The following is a 19,518-nucleotide window of genomic DNA, read 5'->3' as shown; positions in this document are numbered from 1 at the left end:
ATACAAGCGATCAAACTTTTTGAGATTTTTTACTTTTTATGGGCTTTTGAATTTTTTAACACACTAAAAAACAAAGCAATAAAGTAAGATCAACAAAAACAAGGTAAACAAAACAAAGACCTATAAAAGAAACATGATAACATGTGAGACCCTTTCTACATGAATGCATTAAAAGTAGATAAATGAGGGTCACACTAGAGAAATGAGTTAAGGAATGATACCAACACCGATGGTCTTAGGAAGAGATTCAAACCGAGGACCATCAAGTGGTTTAGTGAAAATATCAGCCTTTTGACTATTGGTGTTGATGAACTCTAGCTATACAACTTTCTCTTCCACCAAGTCTCAAATGAAATGATATCAAATTTCGATATGCTTTTACTTTGAGTGTTGAACATGGTTCTTGGATAGATTAATTGCACTTGTATTGTCATAGAAAACGCACATGGTGTCTTGAGAGATCCCATAATCATAAAGAAGCTTTTTCATCCATAAGAGTTGAGCACAACAACTACCCGTTGCAATATACTTTGCTTCAGCAGTTGATAAAGACATTGAATTTTGCTTCTTGCTCATTCATGACACCAAATTGTTTTCGAGGTAGAAACATCCTCCCGAGGTGCTTTTTCTATCATCAACACACCCGGCCCAATCAACATCCATTTATTCGGCTAGGCAGTCATTTGAGTCTCTTAAGTACCAAATCTCATAGTCAGATGTTCCATTGACATAGTGAATGATTCTTTTAACTGCCATCATATGGGACTCTTTGGGAGTTGCTTGAAAATGAGCACATACCCCAACATTGAAGGCTATGTCTGGCCTACTTGTAGTGAGATATAGGAGACCGCCAATAATGCTTATGTATAGGGTTGGATCTACTTCTGCATCAATTGGATTGGAGCTCAGTTTGACCGAGGAACACATTGGAGTAGATGCATGTTTCTTAGAGTCCAAACCAAATCTCTTCACTAGATTTTTGGCATACTTCTCTTTAGATATGAATATCCCATCTTTTCGTTGCTTCACTTAAAGACCAAGGAGGTAGTTTAGCTCCCCCACCATGCTCATTTCAAATTCCTTCTTCATTCCTCTAAAAATTCTTAAGCAAGAGCATCAATTAATGAGCCAAACACAATGTCGTCCACATACACTTGAGCTACAAGGAGAGATTTCTCATCTCGTTTAATGAAAAGTGTTCGGTCGACTTGACCTCTTTTGAAACCATGATCCAAAAGATATGACATAAGATGATCATACCATGCCCTTGGTGCTTACTTCAGCTCGTATAAAGCTTTCTTCAATCGGAGAACATGGTTCGGAAAATGGGGATCTTGAAACCCTTTTGGTTGCTCAACAAATACTTCTTCTTGTAGAAGCCCATTAAAAAATGCACTCTTCACATCTATTTGATAAAGCTCGAAATTCATAATACATGCAATGGAGAGAAGAATCCGGATTGACTCAATTCTTGCTACCGGAGCAAATGACTCATCAAAGTCTACACCTTCAACTTGAGTATAACCTTGAGCCACCAATCCAGATTTGTTTCGCACAACCCCACCATCCTTATTGGGCTTGTTCTTAAAGATCCACTTGGTACCAATTGCATGAGTGTCTTTTGGTCTTGGAACCAATTCCCATACATCATTTCTAACAAATTGATGTAATTATTGATGCATGGATTCTACATAATTTTCATCTTTCAAGGCTTATTCCACCTTCTTTGGTTCAAATTAAGCAAGATAGCAATGATACATCACATGATTCACACTATAGCTAGGTTCTCTTCTCAAATGAAGGCCCTCATCCAAATCTCTAATTATGTTACTTTTGGGATGATTTAGACTCACTCTTGACGATGGTTTCTTTGAAGTGGAAGGCTCATTATTATGAGAAATTGGAGGTTGGACTTCCGGAGGAGTGAGTGGGCTTAATGACCCTTGGGTTGATTTAGTTTCCCTTCTTAATGTGGTAGGAGTAGTTTCCTTTTCCGGTGATTGTCTCCCAACATCATCACTTTGTGAGGAGTTACCATCATCATCATTCTTCTTAAGGCTTGGAGCTTCTCCACCTTCATCAACACTCTTTTCTGGAATGGCATCATCTATGACCACATTTATTGACTCCATGACCGTTTTTGTATGCTTGTTGTAGACTCTATAAGCTCGCCTATTCATGGAGTACCCTAGGAAAATTCCTTCATCGCTCTTGGCATCAAACTTCCCAAGATTTTCCGTATCATTGAGAATGAAGCATTTACTTCCAAAAACCCGGAAGTATTTTGCCTTGGGCTTCTTTTCCTTCCATATCTCATTTTCTTTGTTCTCACTCGAAAGAAGATTCTATTCCCAATGTGGCATGAAGTATTCACCACTTTAGACTAAAATTTTTGTGGAATATCCTTGTTAACAAGCATTACTCTCACCATCTCTTGTATCACATGGTTCTTCCTTTCAACAACCCCATTTTATTGTGGAGTCTTTAGGGTCGAGAATTCCTTCTTAATTCCATGCTCATTGTAAAATGCTTCAAACTTTGCATTCTCAAATTTCTTTCCATGATCACTTCTTGTTTTGATGATGGGAACTCCCTTTTCATTTTGAAACTTCTTGCAAAGTTTCTCCATCTTTTCGCATGCTTCCGACTTTTCTCTAAGGAATTCCACCCAATCTTGAGAAATCATCAACCACAACCATAATGTAACTTTTGCCACCCATGCTTTCCATTCTAGTTGGACCTAGATCAATGTGAAGCAACTCCAATGGTCGAGATGTGGCAACAACATTCACTTTGGGATGGGTTGATTCAGTTTGTTTTCCTAATTGACATGGGCCACAAACATTTTTCTCAATCTTTCCAAACTTCGGCAAACCAATCACGACTTCAAGCTTTGAAACATTTGCCACTTGCTTGTAATTGGCATGTCCAAAGCGTTGCCATAGCTCCAACAAATTAACTCAGGCACTCCGGCATGATACATTCGGCTTGGGAACCATGCCATAGCAATTGTCGGTGGTCCTAGTCCCTTCAAGACTTGCACACCTTCTTCACTGAGAATTAGACACCTTTTCTTGGAAAATTGAACCAGAAAATCTTCATCACAGATTTGGGTGATGCTTAGCAAGTTTGCCTTCAGCCCTTTGATGTATAAAACATCGGTCAACAAAGGAAGTCCCGGAATGTCAATAGTTCCCTTTCCAAGGACTTGTGAGTGGCTACCATCCCCAAACGTCACATAATCATCCTCATTTTCTTTAAGGCTTTTAAAAAGAGATTTATCTCTAGTCATGTGCCTTGAGTACCCACTGTCAAGATACCACAAACATGAATTAAACATTTTTAATATGGTATGAACAAAAAGACAAGCATTTGATAAACATTCTTGTTTCTTAAAGCAAGACTCATCTTCCTTTACATTTTTCTCAGATGAGTGAAGCTTTCTTTTTAGACCATCGAGCTTATTACACAAATGTCTATTCGTCCTCTTATATTTTGCAATCAAGGAATTAGACTCACACAAGCTATTATGAAGCATGTGATTTCTATGCTCTAAACATTTCAGCATGTGTATGAACATTCTAGCATGTTTCTTAGACTTTAATAACAAGAGCTCATTACTAGGACAATCTCCAAAGATGCTCATAGAGTCATTATCACAAACACATGAACCACAATTCATGTTAGCCTTTTCCATTGCCATATCCATAGCAAATAGGGGTCTAGGATCACACAAGGATAATGAAATCCAACAAAGTGCACCCGCTCTAATACTGAATGAAAGCTCGAATTTGTGCTAAAACACAAGAGCTTGTTCAGACCCCCAATTGAAAATTACAACTAAATTGCTTTTACTCTTACTTAATCAAAGTGCGGAACAAGAGTAAATGTGCACAATGAACCGATAACACTACTCTATTTTGGATTCTCAATTTTGTATCAAGTGTTCCATTTAATTTTTAATTTTGTGCCAAGTGAATTATTGAGCATAAAAATCGAAGAGTCCAAATCCATTTAGATTCTAATTTGAATTTCAATTGAAGTCCAATTTTCCGTCACGTGTCCATTTATTTTTTTTAATTTTTGTGGCAAGTGAATTATAGGATAAAAAAATTAAAGAGTCTAAATCCAATTAAATTCTAAATCATATATATATATATATAATGAGAAATTATTACGTATTTTAGAAATGTATGGTTTTAAAAGAGTGTAAACTAATACTATGTGTAATTTGAATATCTTCTCAAAAAACTGTATAATTGTGATTGTTTTTAATTGTAACTGTGCATATGCACAGGGCTACACACTAGTTTTGACTAAAGGCGGACATTATGGCAAGTCTCTCAAATTTGGGTGTTAATTGAGCAAATCAAAAAAGTTTGGAAGGAGATTGTAAATCATATGAAAGATTAGAGTGAGTATATATGTATATATATATATATATATATGAGAAATGATATGTTTACAATATTTTTACAACAAATCCTAAGTGGCAAGTTGTTACTAGTTGTTATTGTTGGGGCAAAAAAGTAATTTTAGCGTTAGTTTGAAATTTGAACCAATAACAATTAACCACCTGTGATTTGTTGTAAAAATGTTGTAGACGTAGCATCCCTCTCTCTATATATATATAGCAGAGGCCTCATCATGAGATAATCTACAATTTCCCCCTTTTGTTGAGTATAGACACTCATTATTATTATTTTGAGTGAAATGTAGTTACTGTTTTTTTTTTTTCTTTGGATAAGTTAGTCAACTATAAGTATTACAATATTATTTCTCAATATATAAGCTAATTCTTTTTCCTTTTATAAATATTTTTGATATCATAGGTGTCATTTTCGGGGTGAAGTTTTAGCATAATGTTTGTGGCAAAGGATTAGCGCAATGGACTTTTATTATTATTATAACTAGTTGCTAACCCGTGCGATGCATGGGATAGTTAAATAAAAATAAAAAGTATTTATTTTGCTTAAAGTTCTATGACTTGACTTTAAAAAAAAAAAAAAAAGTATAACTTGAAAATGAATGAAAATAAGTAATTTTTTGTTCAATATAATGGTTTAGAAAAATTATTTTTATTTCATATCATTGGTTTCACATAATACATCCCGACGTGGGCTATTCTATGGTGATGACTTCACATAATACTCAACTGCAATTAAATCTAATATCTATTACCAATCTAATATATGTTATCTTGATAGTAAATCTACAAATTGCATTCTCATATTCTTAAAGCTTGCCACATCATTATTATTATCTATATATAATATAAAAATGAAGTTTTTGACTTTTTGTGAGACTTACGTTAGAATTAAGATTAAAAAATAATTATATTTTTTTTTAATTAGACCTCACGTTAGAATTTTTTTAAAAAAGGAAAAAGAAAAAAAAAAGGACTCACTTTAGGTTTCAAAAAAGAAAAAAAAAAGACTCATGTACAAAAAAAAAGACTTTAGGATTAAGGAAAAAAGAGAGAGAGACTCCTATTAGGACTCTCTCTTCCCTCCTCAAATTTTCTGCAATTTGGTACTATAAAATCAAAAGAATTAAATCAAATTAAAAAATATAAATAAAAAATGCTGATGCGGAAAAATTGTAGAGAGGTTAACCAAAAGTCAAAGGCTTCGGTTTTATATATATAATACTAACCCGTGTGATGCACGGTATAATTTAATAAAAAATATATATATATATATATATATATATATATTTTTCTTGAAGAGATAGTGACTTAAAAATGAATGATAATAAGTAATTCAATTTATATATAAAAGTTCATAAGAAATATATATATATATATATATACAAACTTCACCTCACAATGCCAGTTGAGAATACACTTTGATCATCAAATATAATTATATAAGAATTGCATTTAGTGAGAGATTATGATGACTACACTAAGGACAACATTTTTATAAAGGAATTTATATGCTTGGAAGAGCATAATATTTACTTCAATGATGCAATCATTCTTTTGAAAATATGTAAGAGGCTCACCAAAATAGAAAGTGGCACACAAAAATAAACAACAATTTCATATCAAAAGATGCAATATAAGCACACAACAATAACTGCAAGAAATTGATCATGTAAGAATACATATATTTCACTGGACTTCCACTTAAAGTTGAACTTACCACAAATCCTAGTATCAAGATTTTTAGATTCTTGTAAAGTAAGACCAATATCAATTAACCAAAAAAATATTGTAGGGAATCAAATCATAAATTTAAGAGACATAAGTTATCCTACAATTGTATTATGACTATTTGATAATTTAGTAAGAGCTAAAACAATAATATAGAAAAATTAAATAACCACAATTTTCATCAATCAAATATTGTCAAAAGCATAAATGGATAACAAACCAAATCTAGGTCCACCACTTCATAAAATGGGAACTAATACACACCAGCTTTTCCAACTTCAACACAAAACTATCAAAAGCATAGATTATTTTGTATGAGCAATACACACATAAGTAGTAGTTATTATTCTATAATGTAAATGCTACAAACTAACTAAATAAATTATGAGATATGTAAAAGCAGACCAAAATTTTTTGCTTAGTAGGTTGCTTTATCTCTTGAGATAAAGAATATACTAAAGAATATACTTATATATATATATATAACAATTAGAGTTAACTTGCACAATTGCTGATTTTTTTTTTTTTTGAGGGAGAACAATGGCTAAACTTATGCTTCAGATATTACTCACACTTCATAAATTAAGATTTGAAAAACTTCCAACAATATCCAAAAAATATAATAATAATAGTTCTTCATATATTAATTCTTTCATATAATACCTTTATAACCCCTGTACAATCAGTGTTCTTCATAAGGATGAGCCCTCCAAAAAAATAAAGAGAAAAAGAAAGCTTACCTCGAGGAACACTACCAAAATCATTACATTGGAAAGCAAAGGTTGGCAACGGTGGAGAAAATCACGCATTGAAAACCAAAGATTTATTGAATCAAGACCGTGATATTATTGAATCAAAACTTTTTCACATATTACAAAAAGAGATATGTCCTCAAGATTAATACCATTGCGTCTGACACTGGAAAAAGAGATAAAATTAATATCTTTAATTTACTTCTACCTGAGAGTCTTTAATCACATGAACACAACCCGCCAGGCAGCAACCTTCAGAGTTAAGGAAATTGATAACAACCCCAAAATCTCCTTCAACCTCAGTCACATTGGTGTCAATCTTCAGAGCAAAGACAATGGCTCCCTTCAGGGTTTTGAGTTTAGGGTTATAAAATAGAGTCGGGGGTTTCACCGTTTAAGTATGAATTATTTTTGTTATTTAAATAATAAATATATAAGGTATAAAATCTAAAATAAAAAGAAAAAGAAAATAATGGTGACGTGGAATAATAAATATATAAGATATAAAATCTAAAATAAAAAGAAAAAGAAAATAATGGTGACGTGGAAAATTGTGAGAGCTTTAGAGGCTTCGGTTTTATATATATAGATAATAATTTGTAAAATTTTCATTTTAGGTGGAATTTTATTATTCTCATTCTCTAGTATTGTTGAATTTTTAGATGTTTATGACGATGCATAAGCAACAATGCATGCGAATGACCTAGTAACATTGATATATTCCCGTATTTTTTATTTTTTTGTGTTCGATTTGTTTAAAAAATAATTTTTATATTCCGGTAATTTTTTTAGTTGCTATTTTTTTTTTTTTGTTGATTTGTTTAAAAAGAATTGAAAGAAATGAAGGGTCTATCAAGATAAGAATATATAAGATTATTGATAAGGTTTACTATATGCATTTACAATAAATTTTGAGAATAAGAAAATTACAAAATTTTCATTTTGAATTGATGTAAGATAATTTGAAATAAAAATAGTGGTGTTTCTATTTAGGAGTTTCCAAATATAGAGGTGTTGCAAGTAATTATCGAAATTCAACCTATTGCATGATACTATCAAGATTAAGGTTGTTGGGCACTTAATGATCCATCCACATGTCTCCTGGAAATGAAACAACATTGGCCCGTTTGGATTGAGGGGGAGGGAGGGCGAGTAGAGTAGAGTAGAGTAGATTTAACACAAAATTAGCTTATTTTTAGCCAATTCTACTTTACTCCCCCTCCTTCCTCCCTCCATCCAAACAAGCCAATAGTCAACATGGCATGCTATGGTCAATGAGGCAATAAGTTTTAATTTGGTTTTTTTTTATCATCAAAAAAGTTTTAATTTGGTTTTTTACCGTAAATAGTGGCTTGCTGCGAGTGAGATAAGTTGGTAGTTTTTTCACACATAAGCATATGATTTCAATGCTATTTCGGTATTCATTTTTTGTGCTAGGCTCATAAAATTGACTGTATCAATAATTCACAAATACAAATATTATTGAAGAAATACATAAACCTTAAATTGGAATAAATTGAAATTACGACACTAAGCCCAACACCAAAAAAAAAAAAAAAAGAAGAAAAAACACAATACAAAACCCCGAATTATGATAAATGGAAAGTTTTGTACTTTAGAAAAAAAAAATGGAAGAGCCTTTGAGCACGCGCAACGCGCGTATGTAGAGACTAGTATAATTATATTGTAATGTGGAATATATAATGTATAATTTATTATCTAATATTTATTGACAATAATTTATTCTTCTTAAAAATTGAACTATTTTTAAAAGTTTAATTAATTGTACCCAAATGACCCATTATGTTTGAAAATTGGTTATTTTCAGTAGCTTAGTTGCATAATGTGAGACAAAAAGTTAAAAGCTAGTTTATTTTTAAAAAAACCTGAAACTTATATTATTTGAAATTAAACTGAAACAAAAAGTAGTGTAAAACCCACAAATAATAGATTATTTAAGTAAAAAACTAACTTATAATCGATTGTCAAATTCACATGCTGTTTTGAGAGTTTGACAACATGAAGAATAAAGCTAACACAATTGGCTCTATTATATCTTGTGTCTTCAGAGCCAGACCTAGGCCTAGGCCACTTAGGCCATCGCCAATATAATTAGTGGACTTCAACAACTTATTAAATGCATTTTTAAATTACTTTTTGTGATTGGTAATGCATCTTTGTAAGCCTCTTGTTGTAAATTTTATAATATCCCTAACATCATACATTTAAATTAGTACTGATTAATTATCTTTTTTAGGTGTCATTGATCACATTTGTTGCTATATTACATCAATGTGTAAGTTTTTGTAGTAAAATTTGTTATAGTTTTAGAATTTTCCCAAAACAAAATTGTCATATTAAAAATAAGAATAATAATTTTTTTATATATAAAACACTAAGTAAATGTTATTTAAGTAATAACAAAAAGTCTCTTTTAAAGTCTCTGATTATTGAATAAAAGATCTGTAGTTCAATTCCCGCCTATATAAAAAACTGATTGGTGTCTTGATCTGATGATATTTTTTTTAGAGGAATCATCCAGAGCAGATATCATAAATTAAAACTCTCTAAAATATAAATAAATATATATATATATATATATATATGCACTTGACGACCCTCATATCTTGAAGGTCCTCACCCTCAACATCAGAACCCATGGAATCTTCGTATTACATGGCACCAAACAACTTGCTCTTATATACTGAGTGTATTATAAGTGCATGAGGACTATATATATATATATATATATATATATATAAAGTCCCTTTTAAAGTTTTGGCCTTTTGCCTCCAAAGGCCCTGTGTATATTAGTCTAATAATTTGTCGATTTTCTCCTAATGCTTTTGATTCATACTATGAAGTATGAAGATTCCACCTATCCTGCTGCTAAAGATTTTTCAACATTATCGCGAATGATTAGGTAGAATGCGAACTCATCAATTTTTTTTTATTATTTCCCATGTGAACAACCCATATGTACACACATGTATGTATGTGTATATGTAGGAATGGACTAGTATTTTGACCGAAACGGAGCAAAGGGTTCTTGTAAGGCTTTGGTGGCTGGTGTGAGAAATTCCAACCGTAATGAACGGAATTTAAAACAGAAGAATGATATCTCTCTCTCTCTCTCTCTCTTGACAACTAATATCACCAACAAACCACCCATTTTACTCTAAGCGACGAGGCTTTTTCTTTTTTTTTTTTCTTTTTTTTCCTAGTGTCATAATTTTTCATTCATTTTAATTTTAGTTTTATTTTTATTTTTTTATGGATAAGTTTGTTTTAAAGACATAGATTAGTACTAGAGTGTCCTATTTTGTAAGTATTTTAAGTAGAGTTGGACATATATTTTTACCAGGTTGTCCCCAAGTTTTGTCTTTGTTAAACGGTCTAGGGGTATTTTTAAATCACATAAAAGTCCAATCTAAGAGGGAAATCCTCTTATAGATAGTGTGTATATATGTGTACACACACACTAGCCTAACCTCATCACATGTGCTTTGCACATGCGATGAGGTTTTTTTTTTTTTTTTTTTTTTTTTTTTTTGTCTAGTTTTTTTTTTTTTTTTTTTTTTTTTTTTAACTTTGGATAAGTTTGCTTTAAAGACGTGGATTTGTAAGAGAGTGTCCTATTTTGTAGGCATTTTATGTGGAATTGGAGATATATTTTTACTGGGTTATCCTCATGTATTTTCCTGTTAAACCTAAGGTTTAGAGATATTTCTAAACCATATAAAAATCCAATCCAAATAGGAGAATCCTCTTATAAATAGTGTGTGTATATATATTATGCTTTTGTATGTATATAATTTGTGAAAAGACTTCCTCAAAAAAAAAAAAAATTGTGAAAAGAATTGAATTTTTTTAATTAATTTGGAATTAAGTATATCTCTTTCTTCTTGTTAAGGTTAAGACTATTGGGTAATTAGATTATTAATTGAAGATACAACAATGCCTTTGATGAATTAGCTTTTTAAAATTTATTTTATTCTAGTTATATTATAAATTTAAATATAAGTTCTTTTTAACTTTTTGTTATGGATGTATAGTACATGGCTAAATTTTAAGATTAAAACACAACATTTTGGGATTAAATACAACTTGATAACTGTCATAAATAAAAAGAACAACAACAACAACGCCACTAAAAAGAAAAAAATGTGGATGCACATCTAGAGTCTTTCCTTAACCAAAAAAAAAAAAAAGAAAAGAAAAGAAAAGAAAAACTGTAACTATAACAACAAAAATTTAAGTCTTTTACAGTAAAAGAAAAAAAAATGGTAGTTGCTAAATTGTAAATATAAGCTCTTTTTAACTTTTTGTTATGGATGTGTGGTACATGGATAAATTTTAGGATTAAAACACTACATTTTAGGATTTAATACAACTTGATAACTGTCATAAATAAAATTGTAAAAAAAAAAAAAAAAAAAAAAAAAAAACAACACCAAAAAAAAAAAATGTCAACCTTTTACCGTAAAAAAAAGGGTAGTTGTTAAATTTTAAATTTTTTGCTCTTCTTAACTTTTTGCTATGGATGTGTGGTATATGGCTAAATTTTAGGATTAAACCAATACATTTTAAATAATAATTAAAAAAAAACAAAAAACAACACCTACAACACCCAAACACAAACAAACTTGGATCTTTCATTTCACAAAAATAAAAGACAAAAAAAAAAAAAAAAAAACATAACAAAAAAACCCACATCTATTTTTATTTCCATAAAAAATGTTACATACAGTTTCTTTGGTTTTAAAGGTAGTTGTTAAAGCTTGAATTTTAAGCTCTTTTTTTTTTCTTTTTTTTTTTTTTATACTTTTTTTTATGGATGTGTAGGAAGCAGTGGTGGAGCCAGGAATTTAGGTCAGGGGGGGCAAGATTAAAAGACAAGATTGGAAGTAAAAAATTAATCAATATTAATAACAAAATAAGTAAACAACTATATGATAATGTAATTTTCATACAGAATCTAACATAAAATGTAAACTTTAATTTATTTTTTCACACCTAGCTTATTTTACTCAATTGCCCTCAACGATTTTTCATATTTTAAAACCACTGCATGATTTCTTCACACTCAATAGTCTTGAATATATCTTTCTCAATATATGTGACTAAGCAATCATTCATCCACTGATCTCCTATTCGATTGCGTAATCGATTTTTAATTATGTTCATTGCTGAAAAAGCTCTTTCAACAATAGCTGTTGCAACTGGTAAGATCAATGCCAAAGTCACTAATGAGTAAACCAATGGATATGAAACATTCTTTTTCATTTCTACCATCTTTTTAGCAAGCTGTCCAATTCCTTTAAGTGCTGAAAACTCTTTAGTGGACCGCATGTCATGGATGTATGTCTCAAGTTGGTTATCCAAGAAAGAAACTTGAACTGTTGAAAAATCACTTGGATAAAACTGAGCAAGCCGAATCAATTTCTCCTTGTTGAATGCTGAAAATAAGTTATATGGGTTCAAACACACAACACAAATTAATAATTCATAATTTTCAAAACGACTATTAAGTTCTTGAAGTTGCATATCTATAATAGTATAAAAAAGCTCCACTAGATAATGATGTGAATTTTTCATGTTTTGAGCTTTTCGTCGTGGCCGAGGTTGATATAAATCATCCATATTAGGAACATATTATTTTTTGCACAAAATGCAGAAACCTCCTCTAGCAAAGTGTTCCACCCATCATCTCTCATGACTTGTAAACGTTGCTTTGAAATGTCAACCAACTTCATAGCATTCACAATATCTTGATCTTTTCATTGTAATGCCTATGACAACTCATTACTTAGGCCAAGCACTCCTTTCATCAAATGTAAATCAAACACGAATTCAAATGTTTGGAGTAAACCAATTAAGATATTTGCTTCTGCTCTCTGATCATAATCTAAACCATCTTCTATAATAGTTTCAATCACATCAATTACAGAAGAAAACATGTGAATAAGATTAACAAGTGCACCATAATGAGAACTCCAACGTGTATCTCTAGGCCTTTTTAGACTCATTTCTTGATTCAAGCCATGACTAGTTGAAATTTCATTATTTTTTAGCGCTTCTATAACTTTAGCATTACATTTTTCGCGAAGAGTATCACGACGTTTGCATGATGCTCAAACAATATTGAAAACCTTTGCAACCAAGTTAAAAAATGTTGCAATTTGGATGTGATTTTTTGCTACTGCAACTAATGTTAGTTGAAGCTAATGTGCAAAGCAATGGACATAATAGGCAAAAGGATTATCTTTCAAAATAAGAGCTTTTAGTCCATTTAACTCACCTCGCATGTTACTTGCCTCGTCATAGCCTTGTCCCTGCAATCTACTAATGCTTAAGCTATGTTTATTAAATACTTCCTCAATTGCACTCTTTAGTGTCACTTCTGATGTATTATTAACATGTGTAATGCCTAAAAAGCGCTCATCCACATGTCCCAACTTGTCCACATAGTGCAAAGCAATTGCCAATTGTTCTTTAATAGACATATCACGTGATTCATCAACTATAATAGCAAATAATGAGTCTCCAATATCTTTAATAATAGCATTTATTGTCTCAACGGCTGCAACATTTGCTATTTCTTTTTAGATATCAGGAGAGGTCATTTGATGATTTTCAGGAGCATTTTTGAGGACTGCCTTATCAATTTCTTCATTGTGATTTGCAAGAAACCATAATAATTCAAGAAAATTTCCTTGATTATTAGAGTCTTTAGATTCATCATGGCCACGAAATGCTAATCCTTGCCGTTGTAGAAAGCAAATACAATCCACTGATGCATTCAAACGAGTCCGATATTCCCTTTTCTCAACATCCGATTGCTTGTTTATAATTGTTTGAATACTTTGTCTCTGGTTTAACAAAGCTTCACAGTTTCTTTGAGCTATATTATGTGCACTGTTGTGATCCCCAACGTAATTCTGTAATTTCTCCTTTTTTTTTTTTCCAATTTCTGAATCCTTCAGTAACAAATGAGTCTCCCCCTCCTTGATCACCAATATCAGGTCAAAATAGATAACAATATAGACAATATGCAATATCTTTCGTAATGCTATATTCCAACCAACTAGGATATTCTTTGAACCACACTGGATTAAATTGACGCTTTGTTTTGCCAAATTGACTTTGTGGAAAATCATGGTTAACTGGTTGACAAGGTTTATTTTGTAGATAATGCCTTCTAATTTGATCTCTTTCATTGGGATGATAGTTAGAAATTTTTATTCTTAAACTAGGATCCGTGGGAAGATTTGCAACATCCACTTCGATACGAGTTCGTTTAGGATTTGATCCGGACTCATTATTATGATCAGGATTCTCCATAATCTCAATTAACTACAAATATATATATATATATATATATATATAAATATATATATATATGTGTGTGTCATATCATTAAAATAAAGAAAAAAATTACAATTTATGATTAAGAATAATCAAATTAAGAGATCATTATAAATACAAATAGTTTAAACATATAATTTGAATTATAAATTTATGGTTAAGAATAGTCAAATCAAGAGATCCATCTAAATATAAACAGTTTAAACATATAATTGGATTCTTTAAAAAAAAAAATCAATCAAAGAAAAGGTATTACGAGTATGCATACCTATGAATATTTGAATGTGTGACTTGAAAACCCAACTTAAATGCTTTTAAAAACTGCATAGAAACTCTGAGATCCAAAGAAAGAGACTGATTTGAAAAGTAATTTTTTTTCTTTTTGATGGGAGGCATGCTTTGTTTGCATTATATATACTTTTTTTTTTTTTTTTTTTTTTCAGAGTTCTATGCTAGTACTGATTTTTATTCTGTGTAGGTGTAGCAAAGTTGTTATTTTTATTTTTTATTTTTAATCATTATCAAGTAGGACCCACGGTTTTATTGAAAAACATGAATAATGAATTCATTGAATAGTAGACTTCTTTAGGCGGCTTGGAATAGAGCATAAATTTTTTTTTACAGCCGGCTTTGTCTAGTCCATCAAGTTTACTAAGTGGGCCCCATTGATTTTATATATAGAATTGTACTACTACTAGGAAAGCTGCAAAGGTAACGTGAATTCACTTAATTGAGATTTTTTTTTTTTTTGTCTTTTGTGTGTGTGTGGGGGGGGGGGGGGGGGGTAGGGCAATGGTATTCAGGTCTTATTAAAATATTTGAAAGTTCAAGGGGCCACCTGCCCCCCCCCCCCCCCCCGCCGCGCGGCGGACGGCGGTAATAGTAGCAAAATGTTAGGATTAAAGATAAGTAGGTAACTCTCATAAAAAGAAATAGATATGGACTTTAACATGCTTTATGTTGCTCTTTGGAGCTTATGTAGTAACTTTGGCTCGACAAATGAGCATTGGGTAATTGATTGTGATAGACCTCTCTTTGTTGCCATATCCCAATATTGGTGGTTTAGTAAGAATTAGATCAATGTAGTATCACAATATTGGTGGTTTAGTAAGAATTAGATCAATGTACTATGTCGAAATGACACCATAAATCTTAATTATTAAATCGTTTTCATGTATTGATGTTGTATGAATCATGCTTACCTTGGCTTATGTTGTGAGTATGCTTACCAAATCAATTTTTCTTTAAAGTATAACAAAAAAACAACCACCAATGTTAGTCCCAAAACTTTGGAGTTAGCTTGAACTAATTTTCTGAGCCCATCCATAACCAGTGCAAAGAGGAATGAACTCATTACACCCTAGGTTTTTTATTTTTTTTATTTTTTTTTTTGTGATTAAAAAATATAGTAATCCTAAATTATAGTGGATACAAATTATTAATTTTTTTCCTAAAAAAATAAAAGAGCATCTGACACGCGTGTTCAGAGGCTAGTATATATTATGCTTTTGTATGTATATAATTTGTGAAAAGACTTCCACACAAAAAAAAAAAAAAAAAAAAAAATTGTGAAAAGAATTGAATTTTTTATTAATTTGGAATTAAGTATATCTATTTCTACTTGTTAAGGTTAAGACTATTGGGTAATTAGATTATTAGTTGAAGCTACAACAATGCCTTTGATAAATTAGCTTTTTAAAACTTCTTTTATTCTAGTTATATTATAAATTTATATTGCAGCTAATGAATCTTTCATTTATAAAATTTTTTCAAGTATACATTTCTAACATATGATTCAAGATATAAAAATCGAAAATAATAAAAAACGGAAGAATCTAAAATGCGATGAATCTAAAAAATAACTTGAAAAATTATACTAGTAATAAATAAAATATAAAATAAATTGAATTATTTTTTGAAAAGTTACAGAACAGTTTTTGATTTAAAAAAATCATAACTCTAAAATTTAAATTTAAATAAATATTATTTAATTGCTATTTAAATACAAGAAAAATAACTTACTTAAAATTTTGGTCTCAAGCTTCCAATTGTATCAAGGTGCCTTTGCTCTCATGTAAAAACTAAAAAAATATTGTTGGACCCCATTTAGTGAGGAAAAGTATAAACTCACATTTGAGCAAGAAAGAGTGTTGATAATGAGTAATAGTCAAGCAATTAAATTTACTACTTGGTATGAACTTAAACTTTTGGAATAAATAATAATTTATCATTGTCATTCCCTAAGTATATGATATATTCTAATCAAGCTAGTGAGTACAAGAAACTAAAAGTTTTATAATAACTTTCAACTTTGTGATATCGGCATAAAACGAGCTGACTACACTCAAGAGACAACAATCAAATGTAAAAGGTTTTAACAGCAAAGAAGGTAAATAGCATTAACAACCCCGTTGAATACTTGTAACAATTTTTAGAAGCAATAGTGAATAGGATTAACGACCTTGTTGAAGACTTGTAGTTATGGAAGGTGCACCAGAGCAGATTAACGGTGTAGGTACATGATACATAGGAATAGGCATTTGCGGTGGAAGATTTGGCATTCTTGCATCAAATTTAAGAACTTGAATGGCTTGCCTTATGGATGGTCTCATATTTTGATCAGGGTGAGCACACCAAAGTCCAACCACCAACATACACTCTACCTGTTTTTCATCAAAATTTGTCTGTAACATCCCATCAACAGCCAAAAGAAGATCTCCTCTTCCATATAAATTCCAAATCCGCTCTACCAACATCAATTCAGAATTCGTTCCCACTCGATCAATTGACCTTCTTCCAGTAACAATTTCTAGGGCAACTATTCCAAAGCTATATACATCTGATTCTTTACTAGCCCTACCTGTGCGTATATATTCTGGAGCCAAGTATCCTATAGTTCCAGCCAATCCAGTTGTTCTGGGAGCTAACTCATGGTCCATAAGCCGAGCTAGCCCAAAGTCACCAAGCTTGACATTGAAATCGGAATCAAGCATGACATTGCTCGATTTGATATCTCGGTGTAACACGCATTGCTCCCACTCTTCATGAAGATAAAGCAATGCAGAGCCCAACCCAAGAGCTATCTTGTATCTCACCATCCATGTGAGAGGACTCCTCTTGCCAAAGAGGTGATAATCAAGGCTACCATTTGGCATAAACTCGTAGACAAGTAGGAACTCATCTCTTTCATGACACCTTCCTATTAGTTTCACCAAATTTCGATGCCTCAGTTGGCTAATAGTCTTCACCTCAGTTATGTACTCTTTCTTCCCCTGCTTGGACCCTCCCGAGATTTTCTTCACAGCAACTAGCATATCTGAATCAGTTAAGTACCCCTTGTAAACGGCACCAAACCCTCCTTGACCCAACTTCTTCTCATTCGAGAAATTGTTGGTGGCTGAAACAAGATCTCTGTAAGAAAACCTTCTTGGTCCTACTCTTCCCTCAAGTTCATCATTTATTGATGCTAAATTTACTGTCTCTACTACTTCCTTTTTCTTTCCTTTCCATATCAACAATATGACAAATGCAAAAATTGCCCCAACTATCAGTACACCACCTGAGACTGCTAGACCAACCACAAATCTTTTAGTTTTCGCATTCTTTCCATTTGTTTCCTTTATATCCAAACTTGAACTGAATTCCCATGACTGAAGTGTATGTCGCTCTAAATACAAACCTGTTGTAGCTGAAAATCCAACTTTGACCCATTGTGGGAGAACTTTCATCAGATCAATTTCATAAAAAAGACTAGTATTCTCCAGAGCGTTAGAGGTTGTTTGGTATTTCCAAGTGACACTTAAATTTTTAGTAGAAGAATTGTAGATAATCCATACATCAGCAGTATCTCCACTGTGTAAGCTGGCATTCCAAGGGGTGTAAACAGCAGAAGCAATTGTATTGTTGTTAATCCCGACATGCTCAACCGGAGGATCCCAGTCGGGGTCTGTGAAAGAGTCGAACTCAACTAGAACAATTTGGCTCTGAGCTAATGATTCAGCGGTTGAGGTGTTGAATAGGCCTAGAAATCCCCCAGCTGAATTTGTCGGGATTTCGAACCCAACAGGAGCTAGGAAGAATGCTAGCCCATGACCGTATTTTTTCCTGCCTTGGGTGTCGATAAGGAAGGAGAAATGTGTACTGAAGTCAGTGAGCTTTCCTGTATCAGGGTCCCAAAGCGGCACCCCCTTAGCATAGATTGCCTGACCAACTCGGGTTACACGATTAACTCTGTTCATTTCAATGGCTCCTAGTGTTACCATTGCATCACCTAGATATAGTATGTTGGAGGGATCAGGCTCAAAGCGAGTTATTTGGAAATAAACTGAAGAAACAGTGGGAAGAACTAGAAGGAAGAAGTAAAGAGGAAACATGGTATGTCTAGGTGGAGAGAGAGTACGAACTATTGCGTGGAAGTGGCACCTGAATATTTAGGTTATATCAAGATATGATTCTAATGTTTATGAATGATGATTCCAACGTTTCAGACACTTTTAAATTTAAGTGAATGGGATTTGATGAATTTTCACATGAAACTACATCCCTCGAACAAAATATAGAAAGATTACGCTGATGCCTCACCGGCAAAATAGCGTCAACGCACTTAAATTAGTGAAAATGATACAATAAAACAATATTTCTGAATTCTGATTAGTGAATTATAGTTTAGTACTAATAAAATCATCCAGAAGTATTTTTAAGATAATTGATAACCTTGATTATTGGTATTCACCTGTTACGCCACCTCGACACCGACGTCTGGGTAAACGACGCTGCAGCAAAGACAACTTATAATATATGATCAGTAAGTCTGCTAAGACTGGTTTGATCATGTCAAAGAGTAGGAATTCATCGGTCAATAAAATGTTTTTCATTCATTTTGATATTCTAGGCATAAGGCCACCTGAATTTTAAAATTCTTTGTTACGATCCTTATTCTTCGTCTCACATACGTAGGCAACAATGCACATTTCTTCATAGTGAAACTAAATTCAATGTTCGACCAAGACTGGTTTGATCACGTCAAACAGAAGAAATTCATTGGTCAAGATGGATTTTTATATTTATTTATTATTGTGTTGCTAGAAGAGCTAGATGGATTTAATTCGCTATTCTGTATTAATTTCTTTATGTGTTAATGAAAAGTTTTATTCAACAAAAATAGAGAGAAAAGAAACATGGGCCGCTTACAGAAGATTTGGACTCAGCTTACAAAATTCCAAGACAGGTTAACTTTGTTGC

The 19,518-nt window shown here is 31.9% G+C and overlaps 1 protein-coding gene across 1 annotated transcript; it reads right to left on the bottom strand.

Annotated features, from left to right (window-relative positions):
* Positions 1–16,657: 16,657 nt before the first annotated feature.
* Positions 16,658–18,650, bottom strand: LOC115970701 (L-type lectin-domain containing receptor kinase IX.1-like). The gene has a single exon (XM_031090289.1). The coding sequence runs from the start codon at positions 18,648–18,650 to the stop codon at positions 16,731–16,733; it is 1,920 nt and encodes a 639-aa protein (XP_030946149.1). The 3' UTR covers positions 16,658–16,730.
* Positions 18,651–19,518: the final 868 nt, after the last annotated feature.

This window comes from Quercus lobata, chromosome 12 (genome assembly GCF_001633185.2).
Source record: "Quercus lobata isolate SW786 chromosome 12, ValleyOak3.0 Primary Assembly, whole genome shotgun sequence".
NCBI classification, from domain to species: domain Eukaryota; kingdom Viridiplantae; phylum Streptophyta; class Magnoliopsida; order Fagales; family Fagaceae; genus Quercus; species Quercus lobata.
This window is presented reverse-complemented; position numbering and strand designations above follow the sequence as displayed.

What these genes read in the sequence shown, in the direction of transcription:
- LOC115970701 (XM_031090289.1), bottom strand. Translation starts at nt 18,650, where the DNA reads ATGTTTCCTCTTTACTTCTTCCTTCTAGTTCTTCCCACTGTTTCTTCA.